The sequence below is a fragment of the Verticillium dahliae genome, genomic scaffold, assembly GCF_000150675.1.
Source record: "Verticillium dahliae VdLs.17 supercont1.17 genomic scaffold, whole genome shotgun sequence".
NCBI classification, from domain to species: domain Eukaryota; kingdom Fungi; phylum Ascomycota; class Sordariomycetes; order Glomerellales; family Plectosphaerellaceae; genus Verticillium; species Verticillium dahliae.
The window spans coordinates 376,277-396,537 of record NW_009276936.1 but is presented as its reverse complement, the minus strand read 5'-3'; the positions used below and the strand labels follow the sequence as shown (position 1 = coordinate 396,537).

The following is a 20,261-nucleotide window of genomic DNA, read 5'->3' as shown; positions in this document are numbered from 1 at the left end:
CGCGGCGTACGTATAACGACTTTTCCCAAGTACTTAATCCATCTAGGGACGTGCATACCATAGCATCTGCCACAATCATACCTCATCCTATTTAATTCATGACATTCGAGAACAAAAGTACAGATCCTTGTGACAGTGTCCGCTTGCTACACTTAAAAAGGGGTGAAATCCGGGGGGCCGAGGGGGGGCATCCAAATCCCGTGTACCGGGGCGCGCGCCCACAAGAAAAGCCTCCGCGTCCGACGCTGCCGGCGACCCTCCCGCCTAATACACCCTAGACGCGTTTCGCATCTCGGGTTCGCGTAATTTTAGTCTGCACGATTTCTACTCAGATAACTAAACCTCTGGCTCGCATGCCCTTTGCGCATCTTGTCGCTTTCGTGATTGTGACGGGCAACTATCACTGGACCACAACTCGATTCGCGAGTCAAGCGAGCAGGACCCTTGAGACGCCTTCGGGTTCTTCCCCACGCAGCCCCGGTCAGGGAGCGATAACCTTGCCAATACAGTACGAGCTTTATTGGGCCACGACCGAAGCTTATGAGACAAGAAACGGGTGCGACTCTGGATCGCAAAAAGGCTGCACCGCTGGGCTGGCAGCGCGCGTTCGGGTTACCCCTGTCCAGCAGGTCGGCGCCGAACTGTCGCATTCGAATGTATAAAAAGGGGGAGGGGCGGAGGGCCGCGGCGCATTCGCGTGGGTGGGCTTCTTTTTTTTTCGACTAAAATGCTCGCAACGCGCCCCCTTGGTCGGCGGCCGGAATGTTCGGCTTCACCGGGCATTTGAAGTCGAATGTCCTCGGCAGTTTCCACGATAAAGGGTCTGGACACTGTCGGGACCAGAAGACACGATGCTGTCAATGCACCGGTTCTTGGACCCTGAGACCCTGTGCAGGCCTGTCGGCCGTCTCGGTACGCTAGGATCTTTGGTGCCGCAAATGCCCGAACATTCTGCAGTGTCTTCGAGAAGGGTCGAGGATGCATAGGGGTACGTCGTTCGTTGAGGCTGAGGCGCAGCGACTTCACGCCCATCGGTTTGCTCGCTTTTCTGACCAAGGGCTTGGGCCGTGGAGGTATTCAAACGGGCGAGCAAGGTGGTGACATGGCCCAGGGATCATTGCACTGGATCCGAATAGGCCGCCAGCATGGGCCATTCGTCACGCAGTGTTTCGTTCGTTATCGACGCTGCTGGACCTGAAGCCGTTTCTGGTTCTCCGGCATCTAGTCTTGTGGTTGTTGATATTGACGGACACCACGCCCGGGCAGCAACAGTGAAGTGTCGCAAGCTACCAGGTCCCTCAACGGATCCTGAGAAGCAGAAGAATATATCTGCAAAGATAACCGTCAGCGCAGAGGTTCGATCGATGACCTCCTTCAATATGGGCTGGGTGCAGCAGACACCATAGCAGCTGTCCAAGAGACTGACCAGCCTCATTGCCAGGAGCTATAGGGTGGATCGAAAGCGCGCTTGATCGGCGAGACTCATCCGAAGGAATCAGGGTGATGGTACTGAATAACACTCATTATTGCCAGGCTATTGAACGCAGAAGGCGGATGACTGACTGAGGGTGAGTGAATCCGTTCTGCTGCGTGAGTGGCACGGCAGGCGTACCACAACCCATCAGGGGCACAGTACTTTACACCATTCTCTGTATTTCCAGTGGAGATTCGCCTCCAGATATGGGAGGCTGCCATATTCGAGCCTGGCATGCACTTTCTCAAGATTGTGCCCAACGACGACCAGGGCCACGTCCTCGCCCGAGTCATCCAAGGGTCCCGTCGTTTCCTCCTTGTCAGAGCACACCTCGCTCCCATATTTCCGAATCCTAAAGCCGACAACTCACATTATGTCGCCCTCGCAAAGGTCCTCGACACCCTTTCCAACACCTGCAGCGAGGCCAAGCGTGTGGTCCAGCGTCTTCTTCGGGACCCGCGTACACTCGAGGTCAACGGGCAGCCCATCGCCCTGACCTCTCACGCCCAGGACATCGTTTGCCTCGACTACCTCCCATCGGATCTCTTCTACAGTGGGTGCCGCATATCACACGACTTTCAGTGTCCAGGTCTCGACAAAATTCGCCATCTGGCCGTCAGGTACTGCCACAAGTGGGAGACGGTGGTCTTGCTGTGTGAAGCTTGTGGCGGTTCGCACATGCGTGAGACGACCAAGAACCACCCTATCCACGCCTACCAGTTCCTTGCCCGGCACTGTCCCAACCTGGAGACATTCTATCTCATCGACTATTTGATATTGCGAAAGGAAGCCAATGAAGCCGCGGGGCAGTTGAGCAACCTCGATCGGAAGCCTGTCACCGGAATTTCTCCAGATGGCCAAGTGGTTCCGCCGGTGCAAAGCATACCTACTCGAAAGGCATATCAGGAAAGCCCGAAGTTCACAAGTAGCGGTCGAACGTATTTTGAGATTGCTCGCGACCAGGATGACTGGCTCGTCCAGTCGCGCGTGTTCGAGACTCTCGACTGGATCCAAAAGAGCTTTCGCCGATACGCTGTCGAGAGCACCACCACTCGACACCGGCACAGTCGACCCCTCCAAGTCCAATTCAAGGTCCTCTCTTGCGAATGGGACGTTGTGCAGGCGACAGCGGCTCCGAGACCGAAAATTGATGCGCCGCGAAAAGGAAACAACAAGCGCATGTTTGCCGGCGATGCAACGGAGCCCGCCCGCAAATCGGCCAGATCGACCAGGAACCAGCCCATGGCTTCAGCTCCTGTGCCGTGCAGTCAACGGGCGGGTTTCGTGTTCGGGCAGGGAGAGCATCACGACTTTGTTTTCGGGAGAGGTGGTCGCCGCGGTCAGTAGCCTGGGCGCGCGCATCTGGTGTCTTCAGAACCCCCCTAGGTAACATGGAATGAAAAGCGGCTGACTTTGATCGCACGGTCCCTACAAACGAGAGATCAAGCTTGATAACTTGACTTTGGATTCTGATCCCTCGGTGACGGATCGTCCTGTTCCGCCTCTGCTTTGAGTAACGTGCATGATCCTTCTGCTGCAGGGCGGCCGCCATGCCCAGAGGATTGGGAAGTGCCTGGCGATCCTTCATAATCAGCCGTGATAATGAGCAACTTGCCTCAGCTCCTCATGAACAGTGGGCGAGCCCTCAACTTTCCTCTCCACTTGGTTCGCGTCACCGTGAATCCGCGGCTTCATTGCCCTCCACCAAGTCCGTCGCAATCGGCCGGATCGCACTCGGAGCCGCATGAGACATCACGGCAGCAGCGGCTCGCCATGCCTAGTGGTTCGGAGCACTAGCCGCGCCTCACGGGCGCAACATCTCAATCGAGCATGAGGCATCTGCGGCAAGCTGCTGACAACCCTGTCGCGACACCCAGGCAACTCAGGCGACCGCCACGAGGCCCCTCGCTTGAATACTGCCCCCTCCAAAGGATTCCCAAGCTTGAGCAAGGGTTCCCTAGTCACTCACAAAAGTTCCGCAGATGGCAGCACCTCGTGGCCCGCGCCTGGTAGCTCGACTATCGCGCCCCACGCGAGGACCATGTCCCGGCGGACCGACGTCGGTGCGTGATGAAGACAACACGTAGGATCCAGATCCGTGGATGAGCGAAGCTGCATTAGCCCGACCGTGAGGCTGGAATTCCGCTGGCTGGGGTTGCGGTCCGATGCTGCCACCATCCCCACGTGGAGCTCGATCTAGATGCGTCGGGCTCGGTTGTTCTCGTTTCTCCTGAGCTGGCAGATGTTATTAAAGGCGTGCGCATGGCGCCCGTTATACCACCATGGTTGAGGTACTCAGTTTGAAACATAATCACTTTCCTAACCCGCGAGAATGGTTCGAGTCCTCCCGTCACTTTTCGCCATTTGCGCGGTATTGGACCTGGCATTGGCCGCCTGTCTTTCGACACCCAAAGCCACAACGCTCAATGGTACATACACTGGTGTCCGCATCCGCGAGTTCGATCAGGAGGCTTTTTGGGGTGTACGCTATGCAAAGGCTTCTCGTCTTCGTAACCCTCAGTCCTTGACTGATTCTTGGGAGGGCGTGAAATCTGCGGCGTCTTACGGCGCACTCTGCCCGACCACACCCAACCCGACTGCTTTCGCCGACGCAGGGTTCACGTACAGCGATGACTGCCTCAACCTCAATATTCTCCGTCCAGCCCGTACGGCACCTGGTGACAAGCTGCCCGTTGCGGTCTGGATCCATGGAGGTAGCTTTTCAGCTGGTTTCGGGCCTGACGGCAACACAAACACATCCTATGTCGTGAAAGCGAGCATGGAAAACGAGCTTCCGATCATCACAATCACGCTTAACTATCGTCTGGGCTTCCTCGGTTTTCCTGGAGGTCCTGATGCCACGGCTGCTGGCATCACGAACCTCGGTCTCAAGGACCAGCATCTTGCTCTGCGCTGGATTCGGGAGAACATTGCCGCGTTCGGTGGCGATCCTGACAAGGTGACGCTCTGGGGACAGTCGGCTGGCGCAATGTCCATCACCCACCAGCTCCTTGCCTACGGAGGAAACGGTGCTTCCGGTCTGTTCCGTGGCGCCATCGCCGTGAGCGGAACCGGCGGCCTGGGCACCAATAGCCTGACTCCCGACGAGGTGCGCGTGTCGCAGGCCTACGACACTGTTCTCAACCTGACCAGTTGTGCCAATGCCGCGGACAGACTCGACTGCCTACGAGAGGTAGACTACAAGGCCCTCTACGACGTCGGCCAGCAGGCCTCCGCGGCGGCAGGCCTTGCGCCCTTGTGGTGGCCCTCCGTCGATGGGGATTTCATCACCGAGTCCCCGAGCCTGCTCGCCGCCGGTCGTTTCCCCCGCGACATTAACTTCATCAGCGGCACCAACAGCGACGAAGGCCTCCTCGTGGCTCAGCTGCTCCAGCAGTCCTTTGGACCGATCGAGGATGACGCAACGCTCCTCTTCATTCTCGGCGCTCTCTTCTTCCCAGCTGCCCGACCGGAGGTTCTGCAGAAGATCCTCGATGCGTACCCCGTGGACGCGCCGTCGCCGCCGTACTCGTTGCCCATGAAAGCCGCCAGTGGCGAGGACGTCTTCTGCGACGCCATGAAGGCGGCAGGCCAGCTCTGTGGAGCGCAGTACAGGCGCACGGCCGCCATCTTCGGCGACTTCCAGATCATCAACGGGCGGAGGTTCTTCGCGGAGAGTCTTGCCAAGCAGGGCGTCGACGTCTTCACCTACAGGTACGTGCTTGTGTGCAATACGGCTGACAGTAAAACTGACAGTGTCAGGTTCGACACGAACCCGACTTCCATCCCGATCAGCAGCATCCTGACGCCCGGGTTCACGGCGCATTCCACCGAGTACACGTACTTCTTCAACCTGCCGCCTGGGTATAACATGTACGGCATGAACCCGCAGGTCGTGAACATCAGCTCTCACCTCGAGCTTTCGAGGGGCATTGTGGATAAACTCGTCTCGTACATTGCTACTGGCGATCCCAACACGTTTAACGGTTTGTGGTCCCCCTTTGATGCTAGCCGTGGACGAGTCTGACAATGGAATAGTGGACTTTATCCCGAAGTGGCCTACTTATGACTTGGCGTCGCCGAAGAATATGCTCCTCAATGCGACCGAGTCTGATAATCAGCTCAATGTTCGTCTTGAGCCCGATACGTGGCGTGCCGAGGGCATGGCTTTGTGGCCGCAGTATCCGATTGAGCTTGACCTCGGAAGTACATGGAGGCCGCAGATGTGACCTCATTTGAGGCAGGACAAAACAAGTGGATGAGGGGGTTGGAATAATGCTAATACATAATCATGAGTATCCGTTGAGCAAGCATTGTCTGGCCATGTTGAACTCGAGCATACCCTCTCCGGGCATGCACTCTTACGGGCTGAGGAAACGGTGGGTCATGAGATCAAACATGCGATCGAGTGATTCTTGTAGAAGATTGGGGACAAATCACGGCATGTTTTCAGGGGATCCATATATGGCATCGCTTAATGACATACAGCTCAATAGTCCAACAACGAATCTAATATTACCCGGCAGCTTCCGCCGGTTCAGAAGCCCACAGATTACGCAACGAAGCTTTAGCTGCTTACTATTCATCATTTCAAAGGTCCTACAAAAGTATGACGCCAGCGAACTGATGGGTAGGCGGGATCCCATCCGTGACCATCTTCCGGTCGCGATGCTCCATCACAACCCCACTGCGGTGGTGGCCTCCGGTACTGAAGTGGAGGATCGGCAGTCGATGACCTGGTCCAGCCAACGACGAGTCGAGCCTTCGTCAGACTCGTGAAGCGTGTCGCATGTGAGCCACGGTTGAATGTTCCTGGCGTCTCGGCAATCTCATCTATCTCCGACTTGATCATGGCATTCTGCTGCCTTGGCTTCCCCATGTTGCGGTCGGGCCAGGCTTCTCCGCGAGATCTGCGCCGGGTCGCGATGATCACCCGAGCATCACACTATGGCAATCTACCGAAAAGAACAGATACGTTCCGTAGCTGGTGCAGCTTTATTTGGTGACGATGTAGCCCCGGAAGCTACCACTCACTCATGAAGGTCGTGTCAAACACTTGACAAAGTCAGTACGTGCCAGGCCGCCTTGCCAGTCGGTCATTCAGCATATAAGAACGATACATGTGGACGTGGAATTGTTTCCGGTTTCCTGACAGAACATAATACTACTTCATCTTGTCTTCCAGCCTCCTCACCTACCCAATTCCGAAATGCGCACCTCTTCGATTCTGAGCGCCCTGGCGGCGGCTGGCGCAGTATCCGCTCGTCCATCCATCTGGTCTCGCCAGAACGACGCCGATGCCAACCCATTTGAGGGCCGCCAGCTGTTCGTCAACCAAAATTACACGGCCAAACTCGAGGAAACCCGCGAGGCCTTCCTCGCAGCCGGCGATGATGTCAATGCCGGCAAGGTCCAGTACGTCCAAGAGTCTGTCGGAACCTTTGTTTGGATCTCCAACATTGCGAGCCTTGGCGACATTGACGGCGCCATCGAATCTGCGCGTGCCGTCCAGCAAGAGACGGGCGAGGAAAAGATCGTGGGCCTGGTGCTGTACAACCTTCCCGACAGAGACTGCAGCGCTGGAGAGAGTGCCGGGGAGCTCAGCCTGGCCGAGAACGGACTGGCGAGATACAGGACAGAATACGTCGACCAGTTTGCTGCGAGAGTTCAGGCTGCTTCTGACCTTACCTTTGCCATTGTTCTGGAGCCCGATGCGGTCGGCAACATGGTGACCAACCAGGCCATCGAGTTCTGCGCCAATGCCGCCGAGCCGCAGAGGGACGCCATCGCCTACGCCATCGCCGCGTTGCAGGCTGATAATATCCACCTGTACATTGACGCCTCCCACGGCGGATGGCTGGGGTGGGATGACAACCTGGCACCGAGTAAGTCGCCATCTGCACCCTCATGACGGAGGAGGTCTGACGCTGTGATGCAGCTGCCAAGCAGTTTGCCACCATTGTCGCAAAGGCTGGCCCCAACGCGAAGATCCGCGGCTACTCGACCAATGTCTCCAACTACAACCCCTTTTCAACGACGACTCCCGAGCCCTACACCGAGTTCAGCAACTCCTTCGACGAGAGCCACTATGCCCTCTCCCTGGTCCCGCACCTCGAGGCCGAAGGACTTCCCACCCGCTTTATCATCGACCAGGGCCGTGTAGCCGTCCAGGGCGCCCGCGCCGAGTGGGGGGAGTGGTGCAACGTCGAGGCTGGATTCGGGCAGCCCGCGACGACGCAGACGGAGAACCCGCACGTGGACAGCATTGTCTGGATCAAGCCCGGCGGTGAGAGTGACGGCGCCTGCGGCATCGAGGGCGCGCCCAATGCGGGCGCCTGGTTTGATGAGTATGCGCAGCTGCTGACCAGGAACGCGCATGTGGCCTTGCAGCCGGCTGTGAGTGTCTAGACAAGCTGTCGATATGGTCCTATGTCGCACAGTTCGCGACGAGGGCCATTCTGCTCGGAATTATAGAAGTCTTGGGCGCGATCTCTTCATCTTTCCGAAGAGAGGAGGTCCAACGCTGAATTCACTTGTCCTGAAATCAAATTGTGGGCTTGAGAACGCAACCATTTCACTCCTACTCAGGGCCGATGTACTCATTACTTGAGAATTGGTTGGAATATTGGAAGTCTTTGGATAATTTTACAAAGTCGATTCATCGAATAAAGTGTCGCTGGTCGTGAACATGAAACTAGTGAACAGGGGACTCTCATTCCTTCCCAGAGTCCTTGGCGACCTCCCCTTCAGCAGACTGAGCCGCCAGGAGGGCTTCGCGCCGTTGACGATTACGTTTGCCGAGGACGCGTAATGTGTTCTCTCTCTCGATTTCATTCATCTCGGCCCAGTTGTTGATGCGGGACAAGGTGCCATTGACGTTGACGACGACGGGTCCCAGGGCGTCCATACTGACTGTGCCGCCGAGAGTGAGGTTGGTGGACCCATCCGAGGTGGATTCGGTGGATGGCAAAGCCAGGGGTGCGGTTGGCTTGCTGTCGCTCATATTTCGAAACAGAGTGCGAGAGATTATGGGTGTGGGCGTGAAGTGGCGGAAATGAACTGCTGCGAATGACTTGAGCATGGTGTTGGTGTTGATGGCTTTTCTGTCGTGAAGAAGAAGATTTGCAGAACGTGCCAGAAGTTTTGAGCTGGTACGAATGGCTGTGCATGGATACTGTGGCTGTGTCACATCAACTGTGGCGTCTTCTCCCCTCAAACCAGGAAACCAGGGATGTCTTGGCTGGCTTCTACCTTGGTATGATCCATTCATGGCTTGCTTCCTCAACTGTCAGTCGAATGAATCGCGGTCGGGTCTGAAGTAGCTGGGGCCTCATATCACGTGTGGAACAGAAGTCCCACCTCATCCTTTCGAGATGACGACAATCCCAACCTCCGTAGCTGAAAACCACGCAACATACACAATGCAGCCGCAAGTAATTGCCTTTTCCCAAAACATATTCCCAATACTCCAAGCCTTACTAAGTGGCATTGACCTACATTAATTTTCTCCTATGCAGTCTTATAATAAAGCTAGTCCATCGCCGTGTCGGATACGACGTAGGAGTACGTCGCAGGCCAGGACACCAGTGGAGAGCGCAAAGATGCCGAAACATTATGCCGAGGGGTTGGGGTGCCACCCTGTCGGGTTGGATCGGTGAGAGCGTCGAATTTTGGAGGGGAACTCCCCCGCCATGATAACATTCCGAGCTCACCCATTGCCACCCTAATGGTATCCAGAGAAAGGCTCATCCCTTATTTAAGAGAGCCTGCTCATGACAACAAACGACTGTGCGCTATTTATACTCACGTCTCAAACAAACTTGACTGACTCCTACTACGTAACCTTTCCATTCTCTCGCTGCTCTTTGAAAAAGAATGTCTCAAGTCGACAAGGCAGCTGTTCTCGACCTTTCACAGTGGCCAACTGCGCAAAAGTTCGTACAGCGTGCGAGCGAGTTCTTGAACGAAGTCCAAGACTTGTAAGCTGTGTCTCATCCAAATGGCCTTCGATAACGTTAATGGTGAACCATTTCCGAAATTAGGACCCCCGGAAAGGACCTTGAAGCCAGGCTCAATAAGGAGTACGGCCCTGGAAATCCATACTACGAAGACTTTTGCTCCTATATCAAACAGGGCGTTAAGGAGGGATGGGTCGCCCAAACCGAACTTGATGGCCCAAAGTACCGCCGGGGGAAGATCACCGACCCGGTAGCCCAGACCAGGTTCTTCAGCATCACCACTGTCTTCATGGACAGCCAGGAAGTTTATACTGGCCAGTATCACGCCCACCCATATGGAGAGATCAACTGCGTTGTGCAGATCGATTCGACGGCGGAGCTGAAGGGCATGCAGGGTTGGCAGGCAGCCGGTTGGACTGCCCCTGGGCCGGGCACACACCACTATCCAGAGGTGCGAGGCGGCGCATTGGTCGCGTTGTTCTTCCTCCCTGCTGGCCGCATCTCTTACAATGTAAAGCCCGGGATGCCGCAACCTCTGTCTGTCTAAGCTCAGCACGCGTGGCGCGAGATTTACAGTAGTGTTATCTCGAGACAATGGCGATATACATTGCGCAAGACCCGTTTCGTGCGTATGAAAGGTACCGGAATGAAACTGGAAATTTCACTCTGGAAACGTTTGGCCAAGGAACGGACATCCTTCCCAGGTATTCGTTTGGAGATATCGCTTCGGTAGGGACACGGCTCTGCCCTACGTGGTTGGACCTTTCTTTATGATTCTTACTGCTCGCTGAAGCTAAAATGTTGATCAAAGACAGATCTTCTTTACCATCAATGCCCCAGTCATTATGAATGGATACCCAATATTTTTGGTTACTGTCAGCTCACAGACCAAGTACAGCCCAACTTTCCCCATCACCATCGCAACCTTCTTCATGACACATATTTACAATTGCTAGATTAGCGCAAACATACTTAGCCACATGGCCAGTATGACCGGCATCGGAGCCAACGATACGTATCGTTTAGACTCTTCGCTCTTGAGGTCTTGCGACGATAGTGGCTGCCCATATGAAAAGAGAGACAAAGGCTACTCTGAGTGATTCCCCTGTATCTAGTCATGTTCGGAAACATTGGTGAATCTGGCATGGCCAGCTTCTCCAAGTTTACCCTTGTGATGTATCTCTATCACCTGCAGGTTTGACACACGTGAAATCCAATAGATCTTCATCAACGTTGACACAGGCATAGACTGGCGGCTTCCCGCTGGGAACATTAATGGTGATATTTTCAGCACGAATGTTGCTGCAGCGCTGAGCGAAAAACAGAAAGGTCAGATCATGGTAACACGGGATTGCGAGTTCATCACTTACGTCGGGGGAACTGCAGACTAATGTACCAGCTTGCGGGTCGAGTGATTCCGAGGTTGTCCCCCACATGTTCTTCATCGTGATATCCTCAATCGTCAGGTTTGCCTAAAGCACCAGTCAGCTTTTCATCAACGCAGGGGTGTAAAAGCTCACAGGATGCTCATAGCACAGAGTCTGGTTCTTCTGCCCGTAACACTGTGTAATTGTGATTGCTCGATCGTTGTTCTCGTGGTAGAATGTGTCCCAAGTTACATTCTTGACACGACCGAGCCCTCCTCCACCATTGAGCAAGGTCTGAAAGGAGGTCTCGATGCCTGGCCAGACTTTGATGCGCGCACCGTCACTCGCATTGGCCATGGAGATATTGTAAATGTAGAGATCCTCAACAATGTCGACCTCCCCTGCATACTGGCCGAGAGAGCCTACACTGATTCCGTGTGACCCATGGCAAACAAGATTCTGGATCACAATATTGGTGCTGTTCGGCTTGAAGGAGACGCAATCTGTTCGATATTTTAGTTGCATTTCCAAGATTGTGTCATTTGCATTCGCCGTACCGTCAGTGTTCCAAATAACCGAGTCTTGGATCACGACACGATCGGATCGATATGTATCCCAACCATCCGAGTTGGCGATCACGACCCCATCAAGACTCTTGGTATAATCAGCCAAATCCCTAGTGTTCCGATACTTCGGCAGATGGCTTACCGTTGCGTTCAGGTGCATGTCGCTAATCAATATGTCGGAGCTGTTGGCGATAATATTAAACCACTAAATACAATGAATCAGCTTTGATGGGCTTCGGAAACCTTCCATTGCGCAGGAGCGACAGTACAGAGCCAACTGCTGTTTACTCACATGGGGCGGATTTCTCATGCGCAGATTAGACATCACTGCCCCGTGCATGCCATCAAAGGCAAACAGCATGGGGCGGAAGAGCTGCATCAGTCAAGATTAGCAGCAGTTTCGATTCAGTGTCAGTGCTCGACATACGCTCTTATTTGTCCTTATCTCTTCCCAATAGGCTTGGCCGTGGCCATCGATGACCGACTGGTCATTCCCTAGATCACCGTAGATGTTGACGTCTTCGCCGCCGAGCTTCCAAAAGACGGACTGGTTCTGAAACTTGTATTTGAAGCTATTTTCGGCCCAGTAGTAAACATCTTCGTCCGCAAAATGAATCTCGCCAGTTATAATGATGTCGATGTGTTGCAGAAAAGTCAGGTCTAGGGGAGAGGCGATGCGATAGACCTTGTCGAGAACCACGGTGCCGCCGTTGTTACATTTCTTTACGGCAGCGAGGATCCGCGGAGCGTCATCTCCACCATGACTGCAGCTGGCAGGGACATGGCAATATCGGTCTTCATCGCGGGCCGGAGAAACAGGAAGCGCCCTCCCGGTGTTGTATGGAGCTGCCTCAATTGACGGTCGTCTGGGGATGGACTGAGGACTACCATTGGGCGAAGCGAGCGCAAGACAGGACAGGTTCAAGAGACCAATAAGGAGTTGCGGACTGAACATCATCGTGGAATACTTCGCGGAGGGAGACTTGTGGTCATTTGAATTGGCATAGCAATCCGGCCTTGCCATTCGCATCCAGGCCCGTTATGACGCGCAATTGTTGGAGGTTTATAGTCGTTTCGCATTACCCCACACAATCGACGTTGTTCGGGAGAAAAACTGACGAGAAATAAGTGCATTGCGGTTGGAACAATCCTTCCAGCTTCACCGAACCTCCCATACGTGGAAATATTCACTTGCTGAAGTCAAGCTCGGGACGTCGGCAGAGTTCCCCACGGTTGGCGATGATCACCTCTTGTCGATCATGCTTGAATTAGCGGCGCTGCACAACATTGGCTGCAGCTGTCTCGAGGTGACCCTATTGCATGACGGTGCGTGAAGTCATCACTGGAGGTTTTGGACGGATCAAGCGGGGAAGCTTCTTTTGACGACTGTCGAAGTAACAAATCATAGGTTTATCCAAATAGCACCCATCTACATCTGTGCGTGATGTTTACCACTATTGCCAAATTACCAAGCATGGCTGAGTCATAATTCTGCCCTGTACCTTTCTTCTTGTTCAATGCAGGACAAGATCGTCGAACGGGCATCCCTGATCAGCCGACTTGCGCTTCGTCTTCTCCATGACCAGCTTCCGTGTCAACTCCATCAATCGATCCCCCAGTTCGTCATCCTGCGCCAGCTTGCTGCCAGCTTCGGGCACAATAGGTGGACAAAGATACTGTCCTGATTCCCTCGTGACTGTAGCTGCGTAGACAGTCGGCACAGCACCTTCAAACTGATCTTTCTTGAAAGGTTCCATGCCAACAGCCATACCATAGCCAGCCAAGGGGAAGCTGCAAGGGTTAGCGAGGTCGTCAAAGGCATGAGTTTTGAAGTTTCTTACGCCTCAAGGATGTCGACCTTGGTCTGTTTCGTGCTGACGAAGCCAGGGTGCGTCGCGTTCATGACAACGTCCGGGTGCCCGTTGGCCGTGATTTTTCTGGCAAAGTATCGCGCGTACAGAATGTTCGCCAGCTTGCTGCGCCCATAATTGGCGTTGGCGCCCTTGTCCTCGTTGATCTCCTCGAGGCTCTCGAACTTGATGTCCGACGGCGCACCCTGGTGAGCATTGCTTGCCTGAACCGTGATGCGGACAGTGTTGCCCTTTTCCGCAGTGGACTTCATCAGAGGCAACAGATGGCTCGTTAGCACGACGTGGCCCATGTGGTTGATGGCCATCTGACGATCAACACCGAACTCCGTCAGCTCATGGGGCATGATGCCACGTCCGGCATTGTTCACAAGTATGTCAAGCCGGTCATTCTCCTTTTTGATCTGCTCGGCAACCTCCATGACGCGAGGCCAGTCGGACAGGTCGCACTGGATAAAGTGAGTACGATCTGCGACCTCCTGGCCTAGCTCTCTGGCGATGGCCTCTTTCGCTCCTTCAATAACCTCCTTATCCGTAGATAGACTGTAGAGTTTGGCAATGTTGTGTGTAAGGAGGGTATGGGTGACGCCATAGCCAATGCCCTGACTGCCTCCTGTGACAACAGCGACCTTGCCAGCGAGGTCCGGTGTCTGATTGAGAGACCACTGGTGTGTTGAGAGATCCTGGGCAGGGCCGCCAAAGTTCTCGCCGATGGTGTTCTGGAGTCACTTGAGCATGGATCGAACTGCACCTCTTGGGCATTCATACCTTGATTGCCTCCATTGCCGGGAATGCGTTTCGCTGCAAAGTCTGGTGGAAACTGCGGTTCTGGCTCTGTGACGGCGACGAATAATGCTTCTGGGAAGGGCAGAGACAGCGTGTCACACTCTGCTGGTTTGCTGTCTGTACTGGCTGTTTTGAGGTACTTGTCCGTCGCAAGACAGTGGAAAGGCGCAGGGAATACATGGACATCTCTATTTGAAAAGAACAGACGCATATGTTCAGCGTTCTGGTTTATATGCTACTCGCATGTCTTCTCAATCACACCGACATGTCGTGGTTCAGAGCGTCAATGTCTCGTCATCATCTTTCCATGACGCGCTGACATTGAAGCAGGGGCCGCCGTTGGTTCGGATGCGTTGTGGGTCGCTTGGCCGGCAGTTAGCCGGAGCAAATGCGGCCGAGTGTGGGGCCGCATCAGATCTGCTTCGGTATGCCAGTGTAGTGGGAGCTCGGTGGGAATTCAGTGTCCCGAAACTCTACGTTACTTCTCGAACACTCCCCATGCATTCAGTCACCGATAAGACGAGGTTTCAGCAAAAACGTGGCTCACAAATCATGTGCGTATTACAAGCTACATCTACCGTCTCTCCAGAACAGGTGGTATCAATGATCTCAAGAACCGCTCAATCTATACAAACGACGTCCAAAATCACTGCTTCTCGGTCGGCGACGAACGACCAGAGACATCACCCTTGGCCTCGGCGTTGGCCGTGGCACTCTCGACAGCCGCAGCGACATCAATGTGGAAGAAGGGCCTATTCATGCCCTGCACGGCAGCCAGCTTGCCGTCACCACGGTTGGCGAGCTGAGCCACGCCAACAGACCTCGTGGGCGCAATGACGTCCTCCTCGTCGCGGCTGGCGGTGCGCTCAACGGGACCCTTCTGCTCGATCGTCTCGGAGGAAGCGTCCGTGGCGGCGACGCTGAAGATGGGCTTCCAGCGACCCAGGTTGGGCTCGTCCTTGAGGGAGGGGTAGCCAAAGCCGGCGACGGCAAGAGCGCGACGGGTCCAGCGGTTGGTGACGTTGGCGAAGTGCCACTCGACGACCTCGGGGTCGGCGTAGCGGTCGAGCTGGTTGCGGACGTCGATGAGGGTCTGGATGGAGGTGACATCGACGTTGTTGACGGCGGCAAAGTCGAGAACGATGGCGCGGAGGATTGGCCTGCTGTCGTTGAGATCAATCTTGGCGCCGCGGCGGGGGCCGGGGTCATTCCAGGGACGATCCTGTTTCAGTCAGTAAAGAGTTCACTCATAACACACAGAAGGGTACTCACTCCGAGCTTCTCAAACTTGTCCAGAACGGTGCGACGGGTCTCCTTGAAGATGTGGGCACTGAGAACATCCATGTAGTGCGCACAGTTGGTGTAGTTGAAACCTTCGCCGAAGCGGTACACGAACACACCGGGGTACGGCGACTGAATGTCAATGACAGGGTTGGTGCCGTCGTCCTTCTGCACAGGGATGTAGGCCTCGCGGGTCTGCACTCCGAGGGACTCGCCCTTCTCATTGAAGGGCACGTCCTTGCCGGCGGTATCCTTGGTGACACGGTAGATGCGGACCTTGCCCATGAAGTGGCCCTTGGCCTTGGCGAGGCGAAGGAGCAGGAGAGCGGCCGAAGCGGCAACCGTGAAGTAGATGCCATTCTCAATGTTGGTGAAGATGGTGATGAAGACACCGCCGAAGAAAATGACAACCTCGAGAGGCGAGACTTCCCAGAACTGGTAGACAACATTGGGAGGGGTGATAAGATCGCCGACAGCGTGGATAATCAGACCCGCAAGACTGGCCATGGGGATGTAGAAGAAGACGGAGGTCAGGACGTAGAGAGCCAGGAGGACGATGACGGCGGTGAAGATACCAGCCAGGGGCGTGCGGACACCAGCCTTGGACTTGATGGCCGTACGGGAGAAAGAGCCGGTGGCGGGGTAGGCACCGAGGAAGGGGCCGAACAGGTTGGTGAAGCCAACGGCAACGAGCTCCTGCGAGGGGTCGATGACATAGTTGTTGATGCGGCCGAACGACTTGGAAATGGCAATGTGCTCAATGATCAAAACGATGATGGTAGCGGGCAGATCAGGGGCGAGGGCCGAGATAAGGCCAGTACTAATGTTGGGAGTACCGGTGTGTTGGAAACCTGCGCACACCAACTTGTCAGTCTACTAGTTTCACTCCCACAATGTACCACCCCTGACCGGGACTCGGAGGGAGGGGGGATACACAGCCACCACCACCACGTGGGGTTCGTCTGGGAAATCACTTACCGCTAGGAACGGTGCCCAGGATGCGGAACTTGGCATCGGCGGCCTTGTCGACGTTACGGTTGACGAGCCAGCTGATCAGAATGTACAGCAGAATGACAAAGGCCATGCGCAGGGTGCCGATGAAGAACCAGAACTTCTTCCAGTTGGGCTGCCTGTTCGACATGAAGCTGCAGAACCAGCGAATGAGATACAGCAAGAACAACGCCGACAGACCCATGGCGGCGCCAATATTGGCCTTTGGTAGCGCTTTCAACGTGTCGATGATGACCAGGTAGGTGGCCTGTCGGGTGTTGACACCCCTGATGCCAAGAAGGGCCGGAACCTGTCCGCAGGCAATGCTGAAGGCGGCACCCGTCATGAAGGAGGTGATGGCAACCAATGGAATGAACTCGACGATCCAGCCAAGACGGGTGAGGCCGATGAACAGAAGCACGGCGCCCGAGATCAGAGCCAGGGACCTGGCAATGTCCTCGGGAGCGTACTGCGGGTGATCATCGCGGACGCGCAGCACAATATTTCCGACGAGCTGAGACATGACGGCAACGGTTCCGATCGTGATATCCTTGGAGGTGGCGAAAGCCCAGTACAGCAGGAAACCGACGAACGAAGTGTAAAGACCGTACTCAGCGCTGAGCTGCGCCAGAAGGGCGTAAGCCATGCCCTGAGGGATGACGACGAAGCCGACAGTCACACCGGCAACAACATCACCAAGAAGCCATTGCCTTTGCAGTGTGTTAGCGTCGCTAAATCAACTTGCACCCCATTGCTGGAGCCCATGAATACAAAACCAGGCTTTACGTACAGGTTGTAGTGGAAAATCCACTGCCAGAAGGGAAACAGGCTCTTGATGTACCTAACGCCTCCCGCAGCAGTCGGGCGGTGGTAGTACAGGTACTCGGCGACGGTGGGCTCGCGCTCCTCGTACGTCTCGATCGACTCGAAGGACTCGGCGGCCGAGTGGACGGCCTCCTTGGGCTCATTGTTTTTGCGATAGTCGAGATCGATGAATAGTGCCTTGGCAAGGCCACGGCTCAGCTTGCTTGGCGCCATGGTGGCTTAGACTGTGCTGCTGCAGTACTGCGTCTCCTCGTCTTGGCAGAGGCGGCGACAGGGCAATTAAGGCAAGCCCAAAGGCAAATTCGACGTGTCGATGGTGTGCGAACCTTGAGCGATGGTGTGATTGCTGAGGAACGTGGGCATTGCAGCCAAGATAGCGGGCGGTGGTAGCTCCTTTTATGTGAAGAGACCAAGTCTCGAGGCACCGGAGTTGTCACAGCCAGCAATGGGCATGGCTTGCTTTGGTCGGATCGCCAAGGGTCATGGCAGTGGGTGACGAGTGGATCATCTTTCGATGGGGGGTGGCAAGGGGGTGTGTTTTCGACGAGATCGGGGGGGCCATGAGATGGTGTGGATGGCATGTACTAGGTACGGGGGGGAAGGACTTGACAGGGCATGCCGACGCTTGGGATAATGCAGAAAGACACCCTCGGTCCGACCTAGCAGAAGCAACGAGAGAAGGTAAAGGCGAAGGCTGACGGCGGCGCGCGTCCCAGCGGGCTGGCCCAGGCTGGACTGGCTCGCCATGGGTTGACGACTTAAAGCCGCACCATGGCGCTCACGCGGCGGCGGCGTTAGAGGAGATCGGTAGGACACGACGACAACATGGACCCTGCGGAATTGCCAGGAGGGAGCACAGGCTCACCAAGCGGCAACGGCGCGCGAAGTGTGGGCAATTGGTGCCATGGTGCTTCTGTAATCAAGGGATGCATGCGGCTTCAGGGTCTCGAAGCCACCGTACACGAAGCGTGGGGGGAACGGTCATGGGGGGGTGTCGCTTATGTGCCAGCAATGACCACCAGCTGTGATGAATTGAATTGAACGCCATAAATGTCATTCGTGTCTCTGAGGCCCATGGTCAGCTGCCAGAGACCCTTCGGATTCGGTACCGACAGCTGCCATGTGCAGAGCAGCTGAGAAAAGGTGATGGGTTTTCCAGGGCAAGTATGGCTCCAGTGCATAAGGTACCGTATTGATCAAGAGCTACAAACAAACGTCCATCCTTCTTTGAGTGAGAGAAGGGCACGGAGAGGAACCAAAGCCTTCTTCCAGCCGCTTTCTGCATCCCGTGCGAGCCAGCACATGCAAAACGGTAGTTCGGGGAGGTCCTCTAGTTCGGGGGGATGGTCTAATGTTCCAGTTGTCCAGGTCTTGGATAACGTGCCGTGCTATCCGGCGACTTGGAGAGTCAGAACGGGCCTGCCACGAGGCAATGAGGGAAAGGCCCAGCGGACAAGAACCAGCACCAGAGTCAGCGCAAATAAACTTAGGAATTAAGCTTAACTCGGCTGGTGGCGGCGGTACTGGTGGACTGGATTGGAGGGGGGGAGGGGTCGAGGACGTGCTACGTAGAGAAGCCGTCTTCGGGGACCTCCATCAGTTTAGTTTCAGTGAAAGAAGCAGCCGGCAAAGCACGACAGACACATCGCTGCCCATCGGTCTCACCGGTCGACAGACTGGTTGTCTGAGGTCAAGGTTTTGAAGCTATCATGATGCATTAGGAAGGGCGCCAATGTCTCTGATGCCAAGATGCCGCCCCTTTCGCCTGTCGCAACAATCAACCCTTCCTCGTGCTCAACCTCGCGATGATTGATCGTCCAATCGACAAAAAGACAGGTACATTGTACAATATTTGCCCCATACGAGAGAATGAGACAGAGACAGAGAGCACAAGGGGGGACTCTGAGGCCAGTCGAACTCATCGAAGACCGGCGCCGACTCGAGAAGCGAAAAAGATGGACCTTTACGAGCACGTCATTCTTGGCGTGAATGAGACCACATCCACCGAGCCAGGAGCCGCATAGCTCCCCTGTTCATCTGCAGGTTTTGTCGCCTAATGGAAGCTTACCCCAATTCCCAAGCCAGCATCCTTGTCTGCCACCCAGGCCACACCCCCTCTGATCACACAGCTCATGCTCCTCACACACCCCCAACACACCTCAGACCAGCGTAGGTGGGCCGGCCTAAACAAGGCGGCTGTCCTGCCCGCTTTGGGAGAAGCCCCTCAGCTCTCGCAAGTAGACCAAGAGCTTCTTGAGCTTCTACTGGTCAACGACAACTATTACCAGCTGATTTTCCTCACGCCACCCAACGAAACAGACACAACAGGAGACCGAGAGGAACAGAGTCATAGTGTGGGAGAGACATGCCTTCAGAATTGGGCGGCTCACTGTGGCGTGCAGGTGGTGCAACTGATCGCGATGGACACCATACCATCCATCTGTGTGGTTCCGGCTGTTGTGAAGAGCGCCGCCCCATCGTCATGACTGCAAGTGAACACCACGATGGATCTCTTTTTGCAGAGATTGTCGTTCTGGCACCATGGCACACCCACCATCAATCCTGGGCGCCGAGATGACCATCTCCATCATCATGTCGCCCCCCTCCACACACTTGCCAGAGACGAGCGATCAGCGCGAACCCCGGCAAACAAAGTTGTTCTCGGTTCTTCACAGAATACATGGCCCCTGGTTGCCAAAGTGCTGACCCCACCTCCCGATGGGTCGCCTCTGTCTGCCCACTGAACTTTCGTGAGCCCCGAGCCAGAAACCTAGTCCCCTATTCTGGACGGGGGTTTGGAGGTTGGGGCGGCAGCACCATACCATGAGAGGGAGTGCGGAATCGGCGCCCCGATGGCTAGTACGCCAATATGCGTCGTCAAGGCAGTCCAGTCCATCTCTTACCAATCTGACAGCTCGAGCTGCCTCCGGGTCTCGAATCTCCCTCCCTCTCAGCTCGATCCCTTGCGCTGCTGTGCTCCCATGGGATGGGGGTCGAGAATACGATCAGATTGATGAGAAAGCGGACAAACAGCAAGAATTTCGTCCTTTTTCCATCAGCCGCTGCGACGCCTTCGCATGGTGTCAACAGCCACGTCACTTTCGCCATGGCCTCCCCCCCATGAACCCTTCATGATGTCGAGCACA

The 20,261-nt window shown here is 55.3% G+C and overlaps 9 protein-coding genes across 9 annotated transcripts in view; 5 read left to right on the top strand and 4 right to left on the bottom strand.

The window, feature by feature from the left end:
* Positions 1-278, top strand: part of VDAG_07614 (uncharacterized protein) — a gene marked incomplete at both ends in the record, with an annotated part of 1,792 nt that extends 1,514 nt beyond the window's left edge. The window contains one exon of the mRNA XM_009656519.1: positions 161-278. Coding sequence (XP_009654814.1) covers positions 161-278 — 118 coding nt within the window. The remainder of the gene's footprint in view (positions 1-160) is intronic.
* An 867-nt stretch (positions 279-1,145) lies between these two features.
* On the top strand, positions 1,146-2,821 carry VDAG_07613 (uncharacterized protein; the record flags this gene model as incomplete). The annotated part of the gene is made up of 2 exons (XM_009656518.1): positions 1,146-1,355; positions 1,679-2,821. 2 exons carry the CDS (start codon positions 1,146-1,148, stop codon positions 2,819-2,821), a joined length of 1,353 nt encoding a protein of 450 aa, XP_009654813.1.
* Positions 2,822-3,806: 985 nt separating this feature from the next.
* Positions 3,807-5,703, top strand: VDAG_07612 (acetylcholinesterase; the record flags this gene model as incomplete). The annotated part of the gene is made up of 4 exons (XM_009656517.1): positions 3,807-3,956; positions 4,017-5,188; positions 5,237-5,460; positions 5,513-5,703. 4 exons carry the CDS (start codon positions 3,807-3,809, stop codon positions 5,701-5,703), a joined length of 1,737 nt encoding a protein of 578 aa, XP_009654812.1.
* Positions 5,704-6,683: 980 nt separating this feature from the next.
* Positions 6,684-7,882, top strand: VDAG_07611 (endoglucanase-6B; the record flags this gene model as incomplete). Its single annotated transcript, XM_009656516.1, has 2 exons — positions 6,684-7,359; positions 7,413-7,882. The coding sequence occupies 2 exons, from the start codon at positions 6,684-6,686 to the stop codon at positions 7,880-7,882; spliced, it is 1,146 nt and encodes a 381-aa protein (XP_009654811.1).
* A 205-nt stretch (positions 7,883-8,087) lies between these two features.
* VDAG_07610 (uncharacterized protein) lies at positions 8,088-8,555 on the bottom strand (the record flags this gene model as incomplete). Its single annotated transcript, XM_009656515.1, has 1 exon — positions 8,088-8,555. One exon carries the CDS (start codon positions 8,553-8,555, stop codon positions 8,187-8,189), a length of 369 nt encoding a protein of 122 aa, XP_009654810.1. The 3' UTR covers positions 8,088-8,186.
* Positions 8,556-9,349: 794 nt separating this feature from the next.
* VDAG_07609 (p-hydroxylaminobenzoate lyase) lies at positions 9,350-9,979 on the top strand (the record flags this gene model as incomplete). The annotated part of the gene is made up of 2 exons (XM_009656514.1): positions 9,350-9,453; positions 9,517-9,979. 2 exons carry the CDS (start codon positions 9,350-9,352, stop codon positions 9,977-9,979), a joined length of 567 nt encoding a protein of 188 aa, XP_009654809.1.
* A 616-nt stretch (positions 9,980-10,595) lies between these two features.
* Positions 10,596-12,323, bottom strand: VDAG_07608 (exopolygalacturonase; the record flags this gene model as incomplete). Its single annotated transcript, XM_009656513.1, has 7 exons — positions 10,596-10,742; positions 10,803-10,904; positions 10,953-11,302; positions 11,357-11,453; positions 11,508-11,570; positions 11,658-11,738; positions 11,793-12,323. The coding sequence occupies 7 exons, from the start codon at positions 12,321-12,323 to the stop codon at positions 10,596-10,598; spliced, it is 1,371 nt and encodes a 456-aa protein (XP_009654808.1).
* A 556-nt stretch (positions 12,324-12,879) lies between these two features.
* On the bottom strand, positions 12,880-14,016 carry VDAG_07607 (retinol dehydrogenase; the record flags this gene model as incomplete). The annotated part of the gene is made up of 3 exons (XM_009656512.1): positions 12,880-13,156; positions 13,207-13,952; positions 14,002-14,016. 3 exons carry the CDS (start codon positions 14,014-14,016, stop codon positions 12,880-12,882), a joined length of 1,038 nt encoding a protein of 345 aa, XP_009654807.1.
* Positions 14,017-14,665: 649 nt separating this feature from the next.
* VDAG_07606 (sulfate permease) lies at positions 14,666-17,328 on the bottom strand (the record flags this gene model as incomplete). The annotated part of the gene is made up of 4 exons (XM_009656511.1): positions 14,666-15,241; positions 15,292-16,151; positions 16,279-17,000; positions 17,081-17,328. The coding sequence occupies 4 exons, from the start codon at positions 17,326-17,328 to the stop codon at positions 14,666-14,668; spliced, it is 2,406 nt and encodes an 801-aa protein (XP_009654806.1).
* Between the last annotated feature and the right edge of the window lie 2,933 nt (positions 17,329-20,261).